The following is a 22,009-nucleotide window of genomic DNA, read 5'->3' as shown; positions in this document are numbered from 1 at the left end:
AGAATATTATTTACCTATATTGCTTTTATGACAGATATTTGTTGTCATAAACCTGTTTTTTTTCTTTAAAGTCGTCAGTCAGTTGACTGGTTTGGTGCTATTCTTTATTTGTTTCTATTGTCTGCTAATCTTTTAGCAAGTCTTAACCACTTGTTTTATACATTCTAATTTCTTTTTTTTTTACCGTTTACCCATACTTCTATTATTTATTTCCTGAGATGTAGCAGATATGCTGAAACATTTGTTAAAGGATACAGGATCTTAGGTTTCCTTTTTTATTGAATATACATGTATTGACCCTTATATTTGCCTCATCAACCTAATTCAGTTCTTTACAAGATTCTCTTGTATATTTTTCTGTTCTCCTATTGGTCTTAAGGATTCTTCAGTTTAAATTTTACAGGTAGATATAATTTTATTATTACCCTGCTATAACAATAAGTTTCAAAGTCCTCTGTTCTTTTCCTTTCTACTTTTTCTTTGTCCATGTTTCTCTACCATAAAATGCATGCTACACTCCAAACATATATTTGCAAGAATTTATTTGTAATTCTCAAATCTAAATTTGGCACTAAGAGACTTATTTTTTTTAGATTAAAGCTTTATTTGGTTGTGTAAACCTAACCAAATTGATGTCTGCCTTACTTCATCAGTTTGTAATTTTACTACTAAGGTAACAAAATTTTGCAATTTCTGGTTTATTTTTCTCCCCTATTTAATATATAATTCCTTATTATCCTCAATTCTAAATCATATTTTTCATATTTCATTACCTTTGTAATCTTTAACTGTTTTCAAATTACTAGCAATAAATCTGCTAACTTCAAAATTTTTTAAATTCTCTTCTGTCAAAAGAACAGTGTCATTAGTAAGTATAATAATTTTTATTTGATAGCTGCTCCACTCTTAGATTGGTTCTGTATGTGCAATTTGATAAGTAAATGGTATAAGCAATATGTCCTTATTTCACTTCTTTCTTCATTATGTAGTCTTGTAACTGTCACTTGATTTTTGTACAAATTATAAATAACTTTTCTTTCTTTATATTTAATTCCAAATTTTCTTATAATTTTAAACATTTTCACCCCTTTTTTTGTACTACTATTTTTGCTACCCAAAATGTTTATTTATCTATTCCCTGAGTTGTTCCAGATTTTGGTGAAACATTTGGCTGTTGAAAGGAATGCAAGACCAATTTTTATTTATTTTATTATTGAATATGTACATATATTGACCCTTTTTTTCCTAATTGATGATTTGTTCTCAATGAATTAGTGTTTTCTCTTGTTTTTTATTGTTATTAACACTATTACGTGCACAGTGTTTATTTTTATTAAATAGATCAGTATAGAGAAGAGAATATGTTAAATTTATATTAATTAGTACTTATATTGTTGGATTGCAGGTGAGTAATTAAGATTCCTGTTATTATTATTATTATTATTATTACTGTACATTTTTTTTATTGCTGTCCTTATTATAACCCTACATCTTTTTCTATTTCTATAACTACCCAGAGATTCCAGTACATTTAAATGTATTTTTATCCGATGATATTGGGAGGATGGGCGATTTCAGAAAACTATCATAATTTATAGGTTTTCAGTAATGCAATCAATTCTGTACATGAATCACTTGAAATGTTATATTTTCATGTAAATACATGTTGCTTAATGAACTGTAGATTTCAGTACCTTTCTGGCTATTCATTGTTGAAGTTTTATTTTGCTTTTTTAAGTGTGTTTTCGTGGACCAAAAATTACCACAATTTAGGCTTCTTAAATTTGTAAGAATTTAGGTTTATTATTTCATTTGATTTTTTATCTTAAATATTCATTTCAATCATTTAATGAGTTTTTATGTGTAGTATTAATAACTATCTCATTGCATGTATTTGTGCATGGAACTTCAATGAAGTACTAGTAACTTTACTCTGCTTTATTCCTCCTGTCATTAATTTTTCTGCCATCTGATCTGCGGTCTGTACCTTTCCACATATTTATATATATATTATAATAATAATAATATTAATTATAATAAATGTAATATATTTTTATAATTATATATTTAAAACTTTCTGAAAATTTAAATAGTCAACATAGCCATATCATAAAATATTTAAGGAATTTTATCATAAAAATGGAAAGGATTTAAGAGGAATACATAAAATTAAATGTAATGAATGTAATACATATTGGTAAAACTAACAAATTTAAAAAAAAGAAGATTTATGGAACATTAAAATGCTTACAGAAACAGAAAGAGAGGTGTGTCTAATATGGGCGACCATTTGTCATTATGTAAGCATAGTATTACTGATTATAAGAATAATTTAGACATTTTGGAAATTTGTAACGATGATAAAAAAATGAGAATAATTAAAAAATATTATATTTACAAATTTAAACAAAATTATGAAATAATTAACCAACAGATGGTTTTGATGTTTTAATTAAAGACATGGTGGTTTGTAGCAGTTGTTAACAGTGTTTATGTATGTAGTTGTGTGACGTTTTAAATTTACATCATTTCAGTATAGCAGTGAAGTTGTGTTGTTACAACTTTTATGGTTGTGGTTGCTGGCCTCCATGGCATGAATGGTAGCGTCTTAGCCTTTTATCCGAAGTCCCAGGTTTGAATCTCAGTCAGGCATGGCATTATCACATGCTAAAAAAATTGTCATTCATCTCATCCTCTGAAGTAATATCTAATGGTGGTCCTGGAGGTAAAAAAAAAAAAAAAAATTGTGGTTGTTAGGGTTTAGGTTTTCTAGATTTATAAGTTTTTCTTTCTGTTTTTGTTGATATAATTGTGGAATTATGTATAGATTGAAGATGCGGGATCTTGTGAAAGTCTACTATTGGTATTAGTTTTTCTCTCTTACTTTATTGGTATTTTATGTTTTTCTCTTAGTGTTTGGTGATTCTGTACCTTTCCACATATTTCTTTATATATATATTATAATAATAATAATAATATTAATTATAATAAATGTAATATATTTTTATAATTATGTATTTAAAACTTTCTGAAAATTTAAATAATCAACATAGCCAATCAACATAAGTTGTTGTTTTTTTATATTTACATATACTGTGTGTACAATATGTATATAAAATTCTGGGACAATCCATAAGCCTCCCTTAAATTGACATCAAGTTGAGAGTAATGTTATAAGCCATTTTAAAGGCGATGGAATTTCACCATGTTATTTTGAGGAACATGGTGCATCAAATGATGATACTTTTTCTCCATTGACTTAAAAATTAAAGACAACATCCAGTTAGTAGAGAGAAAATAGTTTCTTCTTGGATATTTTTTCCTTTCTTTTTTTGAAATATTTTGTAAGACATTGAATTATAATCATACTGAATTATATGTAAATCATTTTAATAGTTATTTATATTAATTTATTTAAGGATTTGATTAAATGAATACTGAAATTGTCAACTCATAACTGATAAAAGAAGATTTTTACAGATGAGTAGTTACTGTTTTTATTTATGTTTTATTTTTAAATTACTTTTTCAATTATTTAAAGTATGTATCAATTAAATGCAACATTTAATAAAATTAAATTAATATTATTAATAAGACTGAAAAAAAATTAAAAATTCATGTTTAAAATGCTGACAATCATTCTATATATTTCATCATTCATATATATTCACTTTTTACAGTACTTCATCAACAACAATACCAGTAATATGTAATTCTACAATTTTCTTTCAGTTTATAATTTAATTAGTATCAGGTTATTCTGCTTTTGGTGCAGTCATTTGTTCATCCTGTAAATTGTTCATTTAATTTTGGAAAAATAAACTTTAATCAGTATTGTAAAAATATTTAATTTAAAATTTAACCATTTTTACTGTGACATCAGTAATTCAATAAGCATTCTTCCATGAAATTCAGAATTCCAAGAATTCTTTTTCCAAGTCAATTTTAGGTCATGTTTGCAAAGCTTTACTGTAATAAGATTATATCCTTTATTAATTTCATTTCAGCAGGTCAGTTTTTCTTGAACTGACTTACAGTAGCATTAGAAAATCAGTTGCCTACCTCTCTTACAGGTCTTTTAATTTATTCTTATTATCCAATCTCCATGGCAGAGTGCATCCCTGACTTTCATCTGGTGATTCTGAGTTAGAGCCTAGACAGGCATATCATTTTTCACAGTCAGGGACGATTGATAATAATGAAGCTAAAAACTTCATTATTATCAGTCAGTAACTGTTTACTGGGTGTCAGCCTGTTGTTGCTGTATAAGTAATTATTTTAAAATTATAATTATTAAGCTAATTTAAAGAAAATTAAACTGTAATAGGTTAAATTTTTTAATGAATTTAATTGGTTTTCTTTTTTTTCATTTAGGAATTAAGTAAAAAAAGTGAACGAATAACTTTGTTGGAACGTGAAAAAGCATCATTAATTAGGGAATTATTTCAGAGTAGAGCTCAGATAAGGAAAACTGATCAGCAACAACAGCAACTTCAAGATGCTTTCATGTGACATTACCTGATATATGTGTATGTGGCAACTCTATTACATATACATGTACTAAATAACATATGCAATTATGAGATACCAGTGTGGTTTTTTTTTTACTATTAACTGATTACCGTCTTTAATAGTTATGTTTACCGTTAAGGTTATTTTTAATTTGCTTTAACATTCATGGAGTCTTGGGACGTGATGTGATGGTGAGCATTAATTAAATTACTTATTTAACCACGTATTCTCAGTTGGAATTAGACCTTATTTTTTTATTATATCTCTGCTTGATATAAGTTTGAATGTACAAGAGAAAAATATTGACAAGAGAAAAGTCAACAAGATACTAATGTTTTATGGGCCAGAAGTGAATAAGCATATAATTATGTCTAGCTTCTTTACCTACATATATAAGTGCCATTTTAATATTTATCATTATATATTATCTATAATTTATTAATGTATGTTTTTTAACTCATGTAGTGCTGACATTAAGTTATCTAACAGTTTTAATTTCCAAGGATTTTATCTTAATGTTTAAAGATGTGACACTTATACTTAATAGTTTGCTAATTTTACATAGTATACTAAGTTATTTACCATACAATTTAAAGATTAATCTGATGAACATAAATATACAGTCACACTTTGCTGTTAATAATTTTGCTAATTGCAGGTTAAAGTTTTATTTATTTATTTTTATTAAATATAGAGATAAACGTAAGAAATTATGTTATATACTAAACTATTACTTACATTAACATACTGATCTCCATAGCAGAGAATGGTAATGTTTTTGCTTTTCTTCAGGAAGGTTCTGAGTTTGAATCCCCCAATCAAGAATGACGATATTTTTCATACATTAAAAAATTTATCCCATCATAAAAGAAAAAATTAGCTGTAGCTTATTGTCTATACAAATAAATAAATAACCATATGTAAGCTTACTTATGTATGGTTAATTTTTTCTTTTAAGAAATTATTGTCTATTAGGTAATGAATAAAAACATTTACTGAAGGAATAAAACAAAAACAGGTTTAAAGATATTTTTTCAGATAATAGTTTCTTTGTCTATTCACTTTGAAACATATTTACAATGATGAATTTTCAGAATAAAATGTTCAACATTTTAGACAATATGCCAAAATTAATTAATATTGAAATATTCACAGACATATATGGTGGAGTTTCAGTTTCTGTGGCATTCATCTATCTGGTTACTCCTTTTTTGGTAAAAACAAAGTATGTAGAGCTATAACAATGCAGTTTATTTTTAATGCTGTTTTCTGAAGAATGCTTTAGTAGAAAATGATGAGGTACAACTGTATTTTTACTTATGTAATTAGGAATATTAAAATTAGAATCGACTTACAATGCAGAAAAATTGGGATAGTTAGAACTGTAGTTAAATAATTCATTTAACCAAAATGAAATTTTATTTTATCTTTTAAAACATAGTAAATTTAGTGTTAGTTTTAAAATTTTTACATTATAATAATATTAAAATATTTTATACTATTTAAAAATAATTTTATATTACAATGAGAGTGATTTAAAGTTAAGGATTAATTTGGAATTTATCTTTTAACCTTTCCGTCCATTAAATATTTTATGGTGATTTTTAGTGCTAGTGAAAAAAAAATCCTTCTGATTCTGTAGGTATGAAACAGATAAAAATATCATTTAATATAAGTAAATTGGTTTGGCCTTTCTGTTAAATATTCAAATAACATTTTGCGCATTTAGAAAAGGTTGTTTCTCTATGCCTTTCATCAACTCAGATAAAGCATGTATGGTTGTCCAGAAATTTGGAAATCATACCTAAATGCTCACTGAACCCCAAATATTTATGAAAAAAATCTATTTTTCTAAGGAAACCCTAAGAAATTATTGTTTCCAGAATCCATATACTCTTCTTTAAATTAAAAAAGTATGGCTTCTGGAATTTATTTCATTATATATTACTAGTTAATTTTTGTTTTTTAACATTTAAGATATGTTTTTATTTTTCTCTTTCAAATAATGATTGTTGTATGCATAAAAGTTTGTTTAAAGTCCTTTTTTTTTCTTTAAAATATTTAAACTCGCTGATGTAACTCTGGTGATGGGTTTACAATAGATTAAGGTGAATAAAGGCAGCATTAATATTATAATATAATTACAATATTATGTTATAATTGAACTTTATTTTTTAAAGTTAACCATATAACCAGTAGGAGAGGAGCTGATTTGTTCTATAGTGTTTCATTACGCTTCAAGTTGCAAATTGTTAAAATATTTCAAGTTGGAAAGTTGTGCTGTTAATTTTTAGATTTATTATCGTATAATTGAAGACATATTAAACGGTATTAGTGCCAAAATTAAAATTTGCCAGGAAATAATAAAAACGTTTCATAGTTGTATTTTATGTTTTTTGGGAATTAATATTACATGTCTGGCAATATTTTGGGATGGGGTTTTTATTTTTATAAAAAAACTTAAATATTCTAAGCAGTATATAAATGAAATATTGTATAACGAGTGGAATTTCATAGAAAAAAGTGTCAGAAGGTATAATGAGGCTTTGTGTTTACAAATGAAACTAAATTTTATGATGAAGAACATTTTTATTATTGATTACATACATTAAAATCTTTTAACAAAACAGTGTAAGTGAAAAAAAAATTATTTTTTCATCTTACGAATTTGAAGTACACATTTTTTGATAAGAGTTGTGATATTTCACATGCATGTAGTCAAGCATATTAAGTAAATCTCTTTTTTTTTCTGTACTAATGTCATGTTTTGTTTCCAAATTTTGTAAATCAGTAATTGCAGCAAGATCTTTCATAAATATGTGATAATCATTCCAGTCTCCTGACTCTGTAAATGATTTCCTAGTTACATTTGCTTATTATCAAATGTAATCCACGAAAGTTTAGTAATTTGCAGTTTATTTCTACTTATAAACTTATTGGCTAACTGTCCGAAATCGGTGTTATTCATTTTAACTACAATAAACGGGTTATTGAGTCTAGCATTTCTTACTACATCTGCCGGAACTTTGTCAGGTACCATTGGTTTGCAACATCTCTTTCGTTTTTCTATAATACCATAATCACGGTCATGTGGCATGTAGCTATGTCCTGAAATCAGAAATTTATGGTCAGTGACTGAAAACTGATTTTTTTGCTATAAATTAGTAAAAGTTACAAGTGTCATCCAGTTCTTGTTTCGCTCAGTACAATTATCACACCATATCTCCATGTGTTTTTTTATTTGTTACACCCGATAAAATTTTAAAGAGACATGAAGCTATTTCATTTCTTCCTCGACCATGTACCTGTTATGGCTTCATGCCACATGCACATGTACCTGTTATCTGTATCACCTATATGTATGCAGAAATTGTAGTTAGATACACGACAAGAATAAAACGTTAGTATGTGTTACGGTTGGACAAAAAAACACTTTTTGCAGGTCCATTGAAATTGAACATATAGTGATTTGTGGTAGCTTTGATTCATTTACTGATTTGCTAAGTAAACTGAGAGCTTTTTGAGATTTACGCTGATAAGAGTTAGGTCCTGTATAACATTAAGCTGCTCATCAACAGAACCCAGTGATTTAATTTTAACATTACGCCAATCACATGTGCTACATGTATCCATACTAGGTTTCTTAAGACAGATTTTTAAAATGTTTCTTGAAAACTATGATAAATTTTACTTTTTGGATGTTTAATTTTGAAAGCATGATAGATGCAATGAATGTTCAAATGAGAGCTTAAATACTTCTTTTTAGTCTTAATCCTACCATAATGATTTTCCTCCCTAGGAAAGAAATTTGCATGTTTTACAATCATAATCAGTATATATCTTTTCATGTGGTATATCTCATATATGTCAGAAATAACATTATCTGTTCTTTAGACAATTTACAGCACTCAAATTTACACTTACATTTCACCCGTAAAAACAAAAGAAAAATATTGTAGGCCTACAGTGTCATCAGTATATTTTCAAAATATTAATGCAAATTAAATTATTTTATATGTATAACTTATATACAGTATATAGAAAGTAATCAACAAAAAAAAATTGCAAATATAAGAAAACTGAAAGTAACAAAGAGGTTATATACAAAAAACACAATAACTTAACTCATTTACTGGAAGTTTTACAGATCTTGTTTTATTCTTTTTGGTTTGGTAAGGCTGTTCCTTCTCTTTAAACCTTTTATTTTAATTAGTCTTTTCTTTAAAAGACATATTTTTATTTCCTTCAACACTTTCTTCCACATTTCTTAAACTATAACTCAAAACACAGCTTCAAAATTACACAAAATGGCAAACTGTTTATAGGGGCACTTATAATATTTCCTGTGAAACATTCTCTGGACATACAACTAACTTTATCTTTTGAGTAAAGCAGGAACTATATAAAACTGAATTAGTACAGATAATGTTTATTACGCATTGGCATGGTTACATGGAGTGTTTTCAAAGAAAATATTTATTTCCATTTTTGTGGTGCTTATACTGTTTACCATGGACAGTCCTCAGTTGTGAGAACATTTTTCAACTATGACAAATATATTCTCTTCATAATTACGCTTTATAATATTAAAAAAGCAGTACCTTTATTTTTTATATTGCTGTGTTAGAAATCTTATTGATATGAAAATGAGGTATATGAAAATGTATACTGCCATTTTTAACACTATTGGCAAAAGAAATCCAGCATTTAATGACAAAGAATTTAATAAAAAATAAGTAATATTAACAGAAAGCTTATCTTGTTTGGTAATATATTTGTTTATGAAGTTAAGAAATGTGTGGTTGTTACTAGTCCAAAAATTATGTACAATTTTTATCTCATTTTTAGATGTACTTATGCATTATTATTGAGCCATTACTAATTTAAATTGTTTCATTGCATTAGAAAGGATGATTGTTAAATTTTGCTGCTTTTACTAAGGTGCTCTATTATTATAATATTTTTCTAGTGAATTTTAATCATTTAGATTATTAGATTTCAGTTTTGGTTATTTTACATTACGTTAGGTATGAATAATTATTTAAAAATCGATTATTCTGTGAAAAAAATATTTTTGTGCTATTTATAATGTAATATATATATATATATATATATATATATATATATATATATAAGGTCAGGTGAGACAACTGGACCATGATTTTGCGAGGTTAAGAATATCTGAGCTTATTACTTATCTGATAATCATATGATAGGTTTTTTCAACTGTAACAGTTGTAACATATGTTTAAATTGATACTACTGAAATATATGAAACCTTTTTTTTGATTGCGACATTTTCAGTATTAATAGAATGAATAAATAAATTTTAGTTCCAGTGGTCCCAGTTACCCCTTAGAACTGGGATAACTGGACCAGCTGGCCCTAAATATCATATGAGCTTGTATATTTTGATGTGGGTTATCTGGGCCTGAACAAATACCTTTATAGTTTTATAAAAAAAAATCACTAACATTCATTTAAATTTAGCAGTGTTGAAGCTAGAATCAATGTAAGAGCACTGCTCATTATAACTGAGATCCGGTTTATGCATAAATTCAACACAATTCATATTTAACAACACTTTTATTAGTATAAAATATTGAATTGAATATTTCTAACATAAACTTGATAATTTATAGTTAAAAAAGCCATACAAAAAAGAAAGAAAAAAAATACAATTGACAAAAAAAACTAAATTTTTTTCTAACACATTATATCTTAGATATCCCACAAATGTTTTAGTTCTTTAATATTAAAAAAAAAATCTCTTTTAGAAATAATTTTTGGTTCCTCAATTGCTCCAATGGCATCCTCCCAGTTGTATTTTTCAGTATCTGCTTTATCTGGCCACTTCCCAGGACTTAAGAGATTTCTGCGTTGCTGTTATTTCTACTTGATTATCTGAAATGCTTAAAATTTTTCCTGGGAAATATTCATCTTCGTACATGAAGACATATCTCCTGACTTTCTTATCAATTTTTTTTATTTTAAGCAAATCTGCATAAGACTGCTCGACATTACACAGCTTTTCAAATTTCTTCTCGTCTGCAAAATCCTTTTTATTATCTTCTACAAAGTCATTAAAATCAAAATCTTCACTACTTTTTGATCCACCATCAAAATCCTTTTTTTTCTTAATGTTATAAATATTCAACTTATTTCATTTGATTATATTTATTGGTATTTTCCTCTTCTCTTCATCATTTTGAGTTTCTTCCTTTCTATTTCTTCATTTTTGTCTTTCTGTTCTTCATCTTTCTTTAACAGATAATCTTTACTTGTGATAATTTCACAGTTTGTGACAAGTCTTTTTTGCTTCTTCGCAGGGTTTTCTGGTTCTTTCTTTTTTAATCATTTCTAACAACTCAAAGGTTTTATGCCCCTGTACTGCTGATTCTGAGGAAGTACTTCCTGCTTCTGGCTGTACTACAGCTGAAGAAGTATTAGCTTCCAGTTGTACTGTGGCTTAGGAAGAAATGGCTTCCGAGTGTGTGGAGTAGCTGCAGAAACATTAGTTCTGGCTGTGCTATATAGGTATGGCAAATTCTTTTTATACCTAAGCAAATCATCTTCCTTAAACACTGACACAGGAATTGCTTCCTTGTTTATCTGCGTCATAAATTCCTGTAGCCTTAAACCCATTGACTATATTAAGGACAGGCATGTCTTGTGCAACCTTAGTTATAATTTGAACAAATGTTTATGTTGTAATGTTTTTAAGGGGATTTTACCCTCTGCTACTTACAGAGAGTACAATTAGTTTTCAAATTTTTAAATACTGCAAACATCTAATGGTTGGAGTACATGTGTCATGTGAGACACATGTACTCCAACTTCATTATAGTTATTTGATTTTCTTGGGCTAATCTGATCAATTGTGTAGAAGTATGAGTGGTGTGACCATCATATATTATTAATACTGGTCTGTTTTTAGTTATGTTAGGCAGAAAAACATCATGAAACCAATTATAAAACTAGGTGGTTTCCATCCAACCTTAAGATGTTACAGAAACTGCTGTTTGTGTTTTGGCATATTTTCATTCACCCAATTCTCCATAACATATATACCTTTAAAAACATACAGAAGACTTATCATTTGGCCATTGACAAATCAACATAACAAAACAGATGTATTTTCATGGCCAGATGAACTAGTCTTGCGCATGCTTTTTGTACCAATAACTTTTGTTTTACTAGGGTCATGGCAAAATGATGTCTCATCACAATTGAATATCTGCCCTGGCTTTTCCTTAAGATGAAGTTCTTCCACAGTAATTCAAAATAATTATAGATGACACATGAGTTCACCTGATCGCATCTAACATGTTCAATGCTGTGGACTTTCTTTACTGACAGGCGATGCCTAGTTTTAAAGGTACCAGTCAGTACCAGGGTGCTGATCTTTAAATCTAGTTTGAATGTTGTTCTGTCATATGTATAATTGTACCAAGTCTAACCCATCTCTCTAGATAGGCCTTATCCATTTTTTTCCCACTACTTTTAAACACTCTACTATTTCCTTTTCTTCAAGAGTAGACAAATATGTTTCAACTCCACCACCACCCTTACCTTCTCTTGAAGTCAGTCCAGTCCCATGTGTTCCCCTAATATGATGTTTTAACATAGAACATGGAATATTGTAAAATATTGATGCTCCCTGGGTCATCTTTTTCCCATTTCTAATGTCATCAAGTGCCTTATTAAGATCCTCCGTGGTGTACGAAAACTCTGCCCCTTTTTGAGTATTACTTTTATATGTTACCATTGTCTGCAACAAAACCAAAGGGAATTAGGAAAAAATAGGTAAACCATTGATTAGGTCAGTTTAGATGAGGAAAACAATACGACATAAAAGTATATTGGTAGCTTATTAAAGTATGCCTAATGTTAACTTATTTTATTGGTAGTTACATTTTGATAAGCTTTAGTTGTTTATTTTTATAGCCTAAAAGTAGTCTCAAGTTATCTGTTCCTATAACAACACATCAAAAGGGGTAACAGGGCCCTGTGTGGGGTAACTGGGCCCATACTTGAGGCAGTTACCCCATAAAAGCAAAAGCTCATGGAGTAACTGGACCATCCATCCTAACCTCAAAATTTACAGCATATACTTGTAAAATTAAGTATAACATTGCTAAGTATATGTATTCTTTAGTATTGCTAAAGTAAAAAATATGACAAAAACACTTACATTGATTATTCAAAAAATTATTTAAATCGTAATCACATCATAATGTTTCCAGAAAAAACAGGTAAAATTTTTGAATGTTCTCACAAAAACCAAAAGTACAAGTGAGTTGTTTGAGACAGAAGACATTTATGGATCCCTCATCTTAGTGCTTCATTCAAATAGAACTTAAAAAAAAAAAAACTGAAAATTGACAGCATCCTGGTTTCAAGTCTTCATTTATGAAAGGATGATAAATTTTTCTTGTTTAACTGAGCAACTGTCATCTTTGTTTACTCTTTGTGCCGACTGTTAAATGTTGAAATGCTCTTAGAGTTTTAGGAAGTAGACCCTATAGCCCAGTTACACCCTTTTTTTTTTTCCTGTTTAGCCTCCGGTAACTACCGTTTAGATAATTCTTCAGAGGATGAATGAGGATGATATGTATGAGTATAGTCTTGTCCATTCTCAGTTCGACCATTACTGAGATGTGTGGTTAATTGAAACCCAACCACCAAAGAACACCGGTATCCAGGATCTAGTATTCAAATCCTTGTAAAAATAACCAGCTTTACTAGGACTTGAACGCTGTAACTCTCGACTTCCAAATCAGCTGATTTGGGAAGACGCGTTAACCACTAGACCAACCCGGTGGGTCAGCCCAGTTACCCCAGCCTACCTTACATCTTAAATTCATTTTTTCAGTGCAAGGAGATAGCAGTTTACAAATAACCAGTTCTTTGAGTAACAATTGCTCATGCATGATGATTTGAGAAAGTTATTTACAACTTAGTGGTAGTGATGGTTTCTTAATACAGCCAATACTTATGACAAAGTTGTTTTCTCCCAGCAAAATCTAACATTCATTTGAAAAATAAGGGAGTAGGGAACATCCATAAATTGTGTAAGCATGATGAGGAGGGGATTTATAAAATTTGATTGAATCGGTGGTGGTGGGTGGCGTAAAATTCTCTGATATAAGATTCATGGTAGAAATTTATAGATTATCCATCTGTGAAAAAAAATTAATTCAAAAGTATTTAAAAAAATTTTATAACAAAATTTTTATTTACAAAAGTAGAGAACATATTTTATTTTGAGAGTAATATATAATACTAATAGAATTATAACCAACATTCTTTTATTTAAATTTTCATATTACTTTTACATTATGCCCAGATCCTGCACCCCAAGCACCATGAGTTTTTGTCCAGACAGTCATCATCCATTAGTTATTGTGCAAGCTCATAACTTTCCATTCCTTGATGTTGTGTACTTCTTTGCCTTTCTTTTGGCTGATGACTTGACAGACAATAATAATTGAGCTTTATGGTCATCTATTATCATACATCCTCACTACTAGCCATAGCAAACCAACTATTCCTTTGAATTCTCTCCACAATTGTTTCAAAACTCATTATTTGTCAAATTTCTGTTCTTGATACAAGATGTAAGTAATTCATTTCCAATACCTTCAATCTCTCAGTTTCTCCCATTCAGCTTCCAACACTCAGAATCATAATTTGTTATCAGTTGTATCACAGCTCTAAAACCATGAACATAGTACTTGCTTTAATACAGAATTTAACTTGAAGCTGTGAATTTAATTTTCCTGTTGTCTTCTTCCTATCCTGCACCAACAATGTGACTGATGTCACCATCACAGCCGCCACTGCTTATGAATGTAGAACTAAGTTACTTGCATTGTTCCACAACTCACTTTACTATTCTCCAATTTAATATTTTCCAGGTTCCACATATACAAATTAATTCACGAGCTTATGCATTATATTATGAACATTTTCCCAAGCTTTAAGAAAAATTTAATTTTCATTAATTTGTTTTAATATCAGCCATTTTGAATATTGTAAAGCATATTCTACATGCAAAATAGCTGTTGCTCTAAGAGAGCTGTCACAAAGGATGCAATTACAGTGTCTCTTACTGCACAATGCTTCAACCAGTGTATCATTTAAAAGTTGGGGATTTTTAGACCCATTTTCTTTTTGGTGTTGCACTCTTTGTTTTATTTTAAAATTACTTTGAATTAAATTATTAATCAATTTTTTGGAGTGTTCTTAAAAATATCTATTAAATATTTATATATCTTGATTTTATATATTAATTTATATTTTTTAAGCGTACTTCTAGTTTTGTAGCTACTTTATTATTCTTAGCACCACCATTTTCTTTTTTTGTGAAATTTAATATTTCCCATCTAAGATTATTTAAGTTATTACATTGTCATGTTTAAAAAAGCCTTTTATTTTGTAGTTGCTAATTTTATTCTATTAAATAAAATTTTATTTTATTATTAGTTAATTATAATCTTACACCTTATTTTTTTAGTAAATAAACATAATTTATTAATAGATGTTATAATAATTGTTAAAGTAGAATGTTTTGCTTGTTTTTTCTTTGTTGATTATTAACTGCTTTATTTTTTATAACAAATTTAAAAAAAAGGGATAAAAAGTATGACCGATTATTTTAAAAACATAAATAATTGTTGCTGCCTTTCTAGAATTAAAAGCTGTAGGTATTCTGAACTTCAATATTAAAACAATATTTTAGCAGTTTTTTCTCCTCAGTTTACAATAAAGTAATTCACTCTTATTTTGTTAATTTAGGAGCGAAAAAAAATTATTGTTTGTCATTTAATCCTTTGACCAGCAAGTTTAAAATATTAAATGTATCTGCTATGGTGAGTTTTTTAAATTGCCTAATTTTACAGTGCATATATTTTTTTAATTTTAATTTGACAGTGGAATAAAATTATTGTCTAATGAATTCTGTTGTATTAAAATAAAAACAGAGTTGATGTGCAGCAAGCAGAATATCAAATCCAAATATAAACAATCATTAGACCAATGCAGAATATAGTGTGGACTTAACAGACTTTTGTCATGTTATTAAATATCTATAACCAGTGAAAGTTGTTATTTAATAACTTAAGTTTATTTGATAACTTTATAAATTATTTATAATTATTTAAATCTACTGACAAAAGATCAGTTCTAATCAATATAGTAACCGTAAACTTTTGTATCATAAGTTTTTGTAAAGCAAAATTTGAAATCTTAAAGATACAACTGTACCACTTGAGGCCAACTTTGAAAACCACAAGTTTACAATGTTGTACTGGTCAAAGATTTAAAGCAGTGTAAGAAATCAGACTCATTGTTTAAACCATCTTGTTCTTCCAGCATTTAATTTTATACCAAAATAAATTCTCATTTATAATGTTATTAAATAATCAAGAACAGATTTATATATATATATATATATTTTATTTAAATCGATCTACTGCCAGTGATTTAAATTATAATTCATTAATATTGTAAATAATGTAAGTAGTGCATAGTATTATAATTTATGTAATATTGTAACATGTCCGTCCATGTTATGTGATAATTAAAATCATTTATATTATATATAGGCTATAAGATTTGTACCAGAAATTTATATTTTGTAATTTTTATTCTTGTATTGTTAACAGATATACTTAATATTTTATTATACAGCAGTTTTGTTTCTAATATGTTAATAATAATAATCAGTATATTTTTATTAAAATAGAAATTTGTAACATTTTTTTTTTTAATGACTAGCATTTAAAAATATCTTTCATAGTTTTCATTTATAAATTTTATATTTTTTTAGCTTTAGAGGGCTCTGTTATTAATTTCCTGACTGTTGCAGATCATGTGTGAAGTAATTATAACATTTTAGGTACTTAGTTTATTATTTCTTTGACTTTTTAATAATTTCTCTTCCTTTAAATCTCTTTACCAATTCTCCTTCTCTGTTCTTTATTCTTGTCTTCCTTTAGAAACAATGCTTTTCTCTTGTAATGCTTAATAACTTGATCTCGGTCACCTACATTACCCAGGTGAATGTACAGATGTACAACAAAAGAATATCTGGGTTTTAAAGCCATTTAATATCTCATAACTTTTTTATTATTTTTTAACTTTCTTTAGTAATAAATAATGGAATAAACTAAGTTGTAACTTATAATTTTCTCAAATGTTCAATGTGAAGTGTTCTTTTATCACATAGCAAACATCCAACTGATAGAAGAGTTCATCCCGTATATTAATCAGCATGTCTAGAAAAATGGAAATGGCACCTGCTTCATTTCTGTAGCTTAAATTGGGTAGATCAATAGGTAGCAAAAGCAAATACATAAGACCTCTATAAAACCTCAAAGAAAAAATCATATGCAGTGAAATCAGGTGATCTCGGAGGCCACCAAAAACAAGCTTTGTCATAGAGTCCACCTTCATCAATCCAGCAGTGAGGGAAAAACATCATTTAACTGATCTTGTATAGAGTTATGCCAATGAGGAGGTGCACCATCTTGTTGCTAAATAAAATTATTTGGTCCATCTTGAAGTTGAGGAATGAGCCATGTATACAGTATGCATTTGCCATTAGGATATCATTGAAAACATTTAATTTTGGGAGTCCCTTTGGCATTGAAGGTGTTTATGGGGATTTTCTGACCCCCCCCTCCTTATGTGGATATTATGTGTGTTTCCATGAAGATGAAATGTTTTATCACTAAACACAATAGGATCAAGAAAGTCATCATCTTAATGCTGCAACATTTTGACTCTGTAGTCTGTAGGCTTCAAAGCCTGTAACAGCTATTTTAAACAGTATGAATGCATTAAGCATTTCCTTAAAACATTTCACATTGTCATCACCAGCATTGCTAGTTTATTGGCCGATCTTCCTAACAGAATTTTTTACAACTAGCAGAAACGCTCTCTCTTTTCTTAAAAATTCTTCAAGAACCCTCAGTCATCCTGTACTCTTCCCTTTACATAGCCATTCAGTCTTCTCAGACTGATTATGATCAATGAACGTTATTGTCATTTGGAGCATCACAATTGTAACTTTCTACAGAATGCATGTTGAGCTATAACTACACATTCAGTCTGTTTTTGCTAGCAACACTGTTAAGCAGAAAGATAAGGAATCAATCTGTGGTCATGCGCACAACTAAAACTGTTTTTTTTTTTTTACTCTTTGATTCTAGCCTTAATACATATCATCCTCATTCTTCCTCTGAAGTAATATCTTACGTGGTTCCGGAGGCTTAACAGAAAAAGAAAGAAAGATATATATTATTCATTCATGTAAAAATCAGAAGAGCTGACAGTTATCTATTAGCTTGTTTCTATTCGAAGCACTGCATTATAGTGAAAAACTACACTTTGGAACTCTGAATATTATAAACAATGGAGTAAAAAAAATGTTATCTCTTAATCCTCAAAGCCAAAAAACTAGTTCAAATGATTAGGGTTTTAAACCTTGTTACTCAGTTAATATGTATAATTGTTACTGAGCAGGAGGGATGAAAATCCCCATTTTGGGTTCAGATTAGGGTGCTAGACTAATTTGTTTTCTATTCTTTATGCTACTGTCAGTATTAAAGATTTTCAAAGTTTTTTCTAAACACCATTAGTAGTAGTACTACAAAAATTGACCTAACTTTCCTCTGCCTTATCCCCCAAACAAAAAAAAAAAAAATGAATCTTATACTAAAATTAGAATATATTGACAGTTATGTTGAAACAGGAACATTGTGACTATTTTTTATACATATTTTAAAATCATTTCATTTAATTTAGAAATGCACAAAACAGTTAAAGTACACTATTAATGTAGCACTTGTGCTACATTTAAGGGATGGTGGCTAGGAAGCCACCATTCTTTTGTTGGGAATTTAACAAAAGATGCATTGTTAACTTGGCAAAAGAACAGGGAGACGCTACAAAATGTGAGCAAAGATTCTCTAGAACAAAAGAATAAGTATTAATTTTTTCAACTGATCTTCTTGAATCCTCACTTGAAAATAGTTTATTAACACTAAACAGTAATATGACAAAAAAAAGAAGAAAAATATCTTCAAATCGTTCATGCTACAAGTAATTTTAATTTTACATTTCAGTTATCGGAAGAAATTAAAAAGACCTCCAAAGGAACTTTCTTTACAAAATGAAAAGACAGTTGCTAAAACCATATTTTTTAAAGAGAACTTCTCTTTCTTTTAAGTTGATTAAAACAATATAATAAATTTTAACAAGATTTTTGGTCGTTTGCAAGTAAATAGACTACTACGGATTCCAGTTAATAACCTATAAATAAGGTGATCTCTGTGGTAGCATCTCAATAATTCATCTGGAGGTCCTGGATTCAAATCCTGGTTAGAAATTTCAATTTCACATTCCCGTGGCACAAGCTTCAATCTTATATCGTGAAATCAATGATAAAAAAAACACACATTTTACAAATCATTTGAACAAAATATTTATGAAAAACATCTATTTAATTACAACAATAAAAAGTAATTTACAAGGCATTTAAAACTTTTACATTATATTATATAAACAATCAAATTTAAATATATTTACATAATAAAGATGTAAGACAGTAAAACCCTGTTAATCTGGATTTCACAATTGGTTTCTCTTTTTTTACCATGATGACTAGTTTTTAATAAGGAAATAAAAATACATAGAGGGTTAACAAATTTCTTTAAATAACAATAATATTTTAATTACATGAAGTAATCATATTATCAAATAGATTTTATTTTCTGATAGATATATAAATACACATTATGATCATTACAAAAAATAAGAGACAAATAATATTAAATATTACAGAAATAATAACATAAAATGAAAAAGACATAAATCTTATATTTGCTACTGAATGATGACAATAGCAGTACATTTAAAACAAACACCTTTACATTAAAAAAATAATAATTACAAACAAATTATTACAAAATTTGGTGGTAATATTATAGTTATTTTATAACAATGCTTTGTAATCTGAATATCTGATGTATACTTATCATAAACATTGTAAGATTTAACCCAGCTTTATAATTTTTGTTAATTTTTCCTGTGACATAATTTCATTGATGGTAAAATGAAGTAAAAATTTAAAAAAATAAATGTTTAATTTAAATTCTTTTAAAACCATATTAAATGAAGTAAATTTCTAAATACAGTATAGTCATGATTAACTGATCATGAGCAATCAGTGGTGTGTTATATATACAATTATCAATTGCTCTATATAAATATATAATTTCTAAGTAGTGTTTATATCACAGTGATTTCTTTGTTGTATGTTTTAATTAAATATTTAATGAAAAATATGAACCGACTTGAAGAATTTGTACAAAAAAATTCTTGAGGTAATGGATGTCTTGATTCCTTAAAAATAGTTTATTGAATGATTCCTGCATTCATTTTTGAATGTACATATGAATGATGAAAAATGCTTACCCAATTAATGATTCCTGCATTTGCCTTTGCATGTGTATATCAATGGAGATAAGAATGATAAACCCAAGCCAGGAACTATCAGTAAAAATGACAGTTCTATCAAATGAATTTCCTTCTTGCTTCTGCATCAGTTTTCTTCATTTATATTAAATGTTCTTCCATTTACAAATTCAAATCAGAACTTTAACATATGTAGTAATAATATTTCTAATAAACTATATATAATACTCCTATTAGCATTACTGGATTTGTACATTAACAGCTGTATGGACTTCTTTGGCCCCTTCTTATCATGGCAAATAGGGTTTTACTGTACAACTATTCACAAATTTTGATTATAGCATTGTACTGTCTTAAAAATTTGGCACATTAAGAAAAACATTCTGTGCAAATAAATATGAATTATTACAAATATTTTATTGGTTTGTTAGCTTGTGACAAATCCCAATGAATACCATCACTTGGTAGATTAGATTTAATAAAAGGAGATATCCATGTTAGATACCAACGATCACCAAATACTTGTATTATATTTTTTTTAAGAGATCCAAGATCATAATCTTTTATATCATGGAATTTTTCATACATCACCATGCCTTTCATTAATAATCTTGAATGGTATACTAATAAAAGAATGCATGCCAACATACCCAATAAATTTATCACGAATATTAATATGTAACAACCTTCAAATGATGCATCCATTCCAAGGGTGAAAACTGCAAGAGGAAACAATATCTTTATTATCAACCATATACTTAAACTTTCTCTTTCAATTACAAAACACGCATTTAATATAGTGGTATGAACAGTGGCTATAGTCATATATATTAAGAACATAAAAAAAAATCTTTGGTTGTTATGACCGATACAACAACCAGAAAAATGGCAGTGATGGTCCCGTTTTAGAATACACACTTTGCATACTTCACAATGCCATGAACGCGGTGGAGTAACACACTGACATAAATCACAAAATTTCCAAGGCGGCACCAAAGTTGATGGCATCACTTCACCACGGATACTGCAATCCGTCAAAATTATATACGTTAAATTACTTACTATACTAATTAATAGAAATGTAAACCATACTATATATAATGAATACCAAAACGTAATTCCCGGGGCGTGTCTAGTGGGCAAAACAACAAACACCTCGAACCAATAACAAAACGGTAACATAAATATTAAAAATGTAAACGCAGCAATATCGCTTATGGCACGTGGAAAAAACTGTTTTCTTAATTTTAATTGAGTCATTTCTATTAAAATTCTAATCAGTCTTAAAACAAATCTCACGGAAGTATCATTACTAACCTGCCATAGTTTCGGGTTATGTATGTAACAATTAGTTTATCGATAGTATCGAAGTACAAAGATACGGTGAATTCGAACTCGAGATAAACCGGGATCGAAGTACTGTTAAATAAGATTTCATTGGTCTATGAAATAACTATCGATAGTTTGTTATTGATGTATATATATTTAGACGGTGAAAGCATTGCTGTTTAAATTTGTGTACCGTGTTTTATTGTTTGTACTGGCCGATGGCTGGTAACGCTGGCTGACCTACTCATGCTACATAAATATAAATTGATTGCTTAAGACAGTTCCATTAAGAAAGATTAAATTCAATGAAAGTAATTATTATATTACTTTTTAATTGAATTTGTACAAAGATATTTTAACTACAAGTGATCAGTGATGATATAAATGCTATTTTGTTAATGGTAAAAATTATTACTAGAGAAAAAATTATTGTATTGTTACACAAAATTAGAAATACCATTATTCAATTTTTTAATTAACAAAATGTTAATAGAAAAACATTGAACCTACACACAAGTGGATGGTAGTAATCTATTTTACATATTTCCTAGTATGTTTGATTTTTTTTGTCTTAGCCATTTTACTGATTTAATGCAGCTCTCCAAGATTCCCTATCTAGTGCTAATCATTTCATTTTGGTATATCCCCTACATTCTACATCTCTAACAATTTGTTTTACATGTCT

At 28.2% G+C, this 22,009-nt stretch overlaps 2 protein-coding genes across 6 annotated transcripts in view; one reads left to right on the top strand and one right to left on the bottom strand.

The window, feature by feature from the left end:
* LOC142329388 (suppressor APC domain-containing protein 2) overlaps positions 1-16,415 on the top strand; it is a 43,750-nt gene extending 27,335 nt beyond the window's left edge. The window contains exons 8-9 of one of the 2 annotated variants that reach the window (XR_012757485.1): positions 4,375-4,703; positions 15,313-16,415. Coding sequence is in view for 1 of the 2 variants with exons in the window: in XM_075373950.1 (XP_075230065.1) it covers positions 4,375-4,512 (138 nt within the window). In the remaining variant the exon portion in view is untranslated. Of the gene's footprint in view, positions 1-4,374; positions 7,045-15,312 lie in introns of those variants that run through there. The other variant, XM_075373950.1, reaches the window with a different exon arrangement.
* On the bottom strand, positions 7,092-21,345 carry LOC142329389 (putative palmitoyltransferase ZDHHC24). 4 transcript variants are annotated; one of them, XR_012757486.1, is made up of 3 exons: positions 20,682-21,338; positions 12,085-12,283; positions 7,484-7,620 (listed from the first exon to the last, which is right to left on the bottom strand). XR_012757486.1 is itself a non-coding variant. In XM_075373953.1 (2 exons), exons 1-2 carry the CDS (start codon positions 21,317-21,319, stop codon positions 7,376-7,378), a joined length of 252 nt encoding a protein of 83 aa, XP_075230068.1. In that variant the 5' UTR covers positions 21,320-21,345; the 3' UTR covers positions 7,092-7,375. The 4 variants fall into 4 exon arrangements, 3 of the variants coding, with proteins under 3 accessions (XP_075230068.1, XP_075230066.1, XP_075230067.1); XM_075373953.1 differs by lacking the exon at positions 12,085-12,283 and having other exon boundaries at positions 7,092-7,620; positions 21,313-21,345; XM_075373951.1 differs by lacking the exon at positions 12,085-12,283 and having other exon boundaries at positions 7,217-7,620.
* Between the last annotated feature and the right edge of the window lie 664 nt (positions 21,346-22,009).

This window comes from Lycorma delicatula, chromosome 8 (assembly GCF_047948215.1).
Source record: "Lycorma delicatula isolate Av1 chromosome 8, ASM4794821v1, whole genome shotgun sequence".
Taxonomy (NCBI): Eukaryota; Metazoa; Arthropoda; class Insecta; order Hemiptera; family Fulgoridae; genus Lycorma; species Lycorma delicatula.
This window is presented reverse-complemented; position numbering and strand designations above follow the sequence as displayed.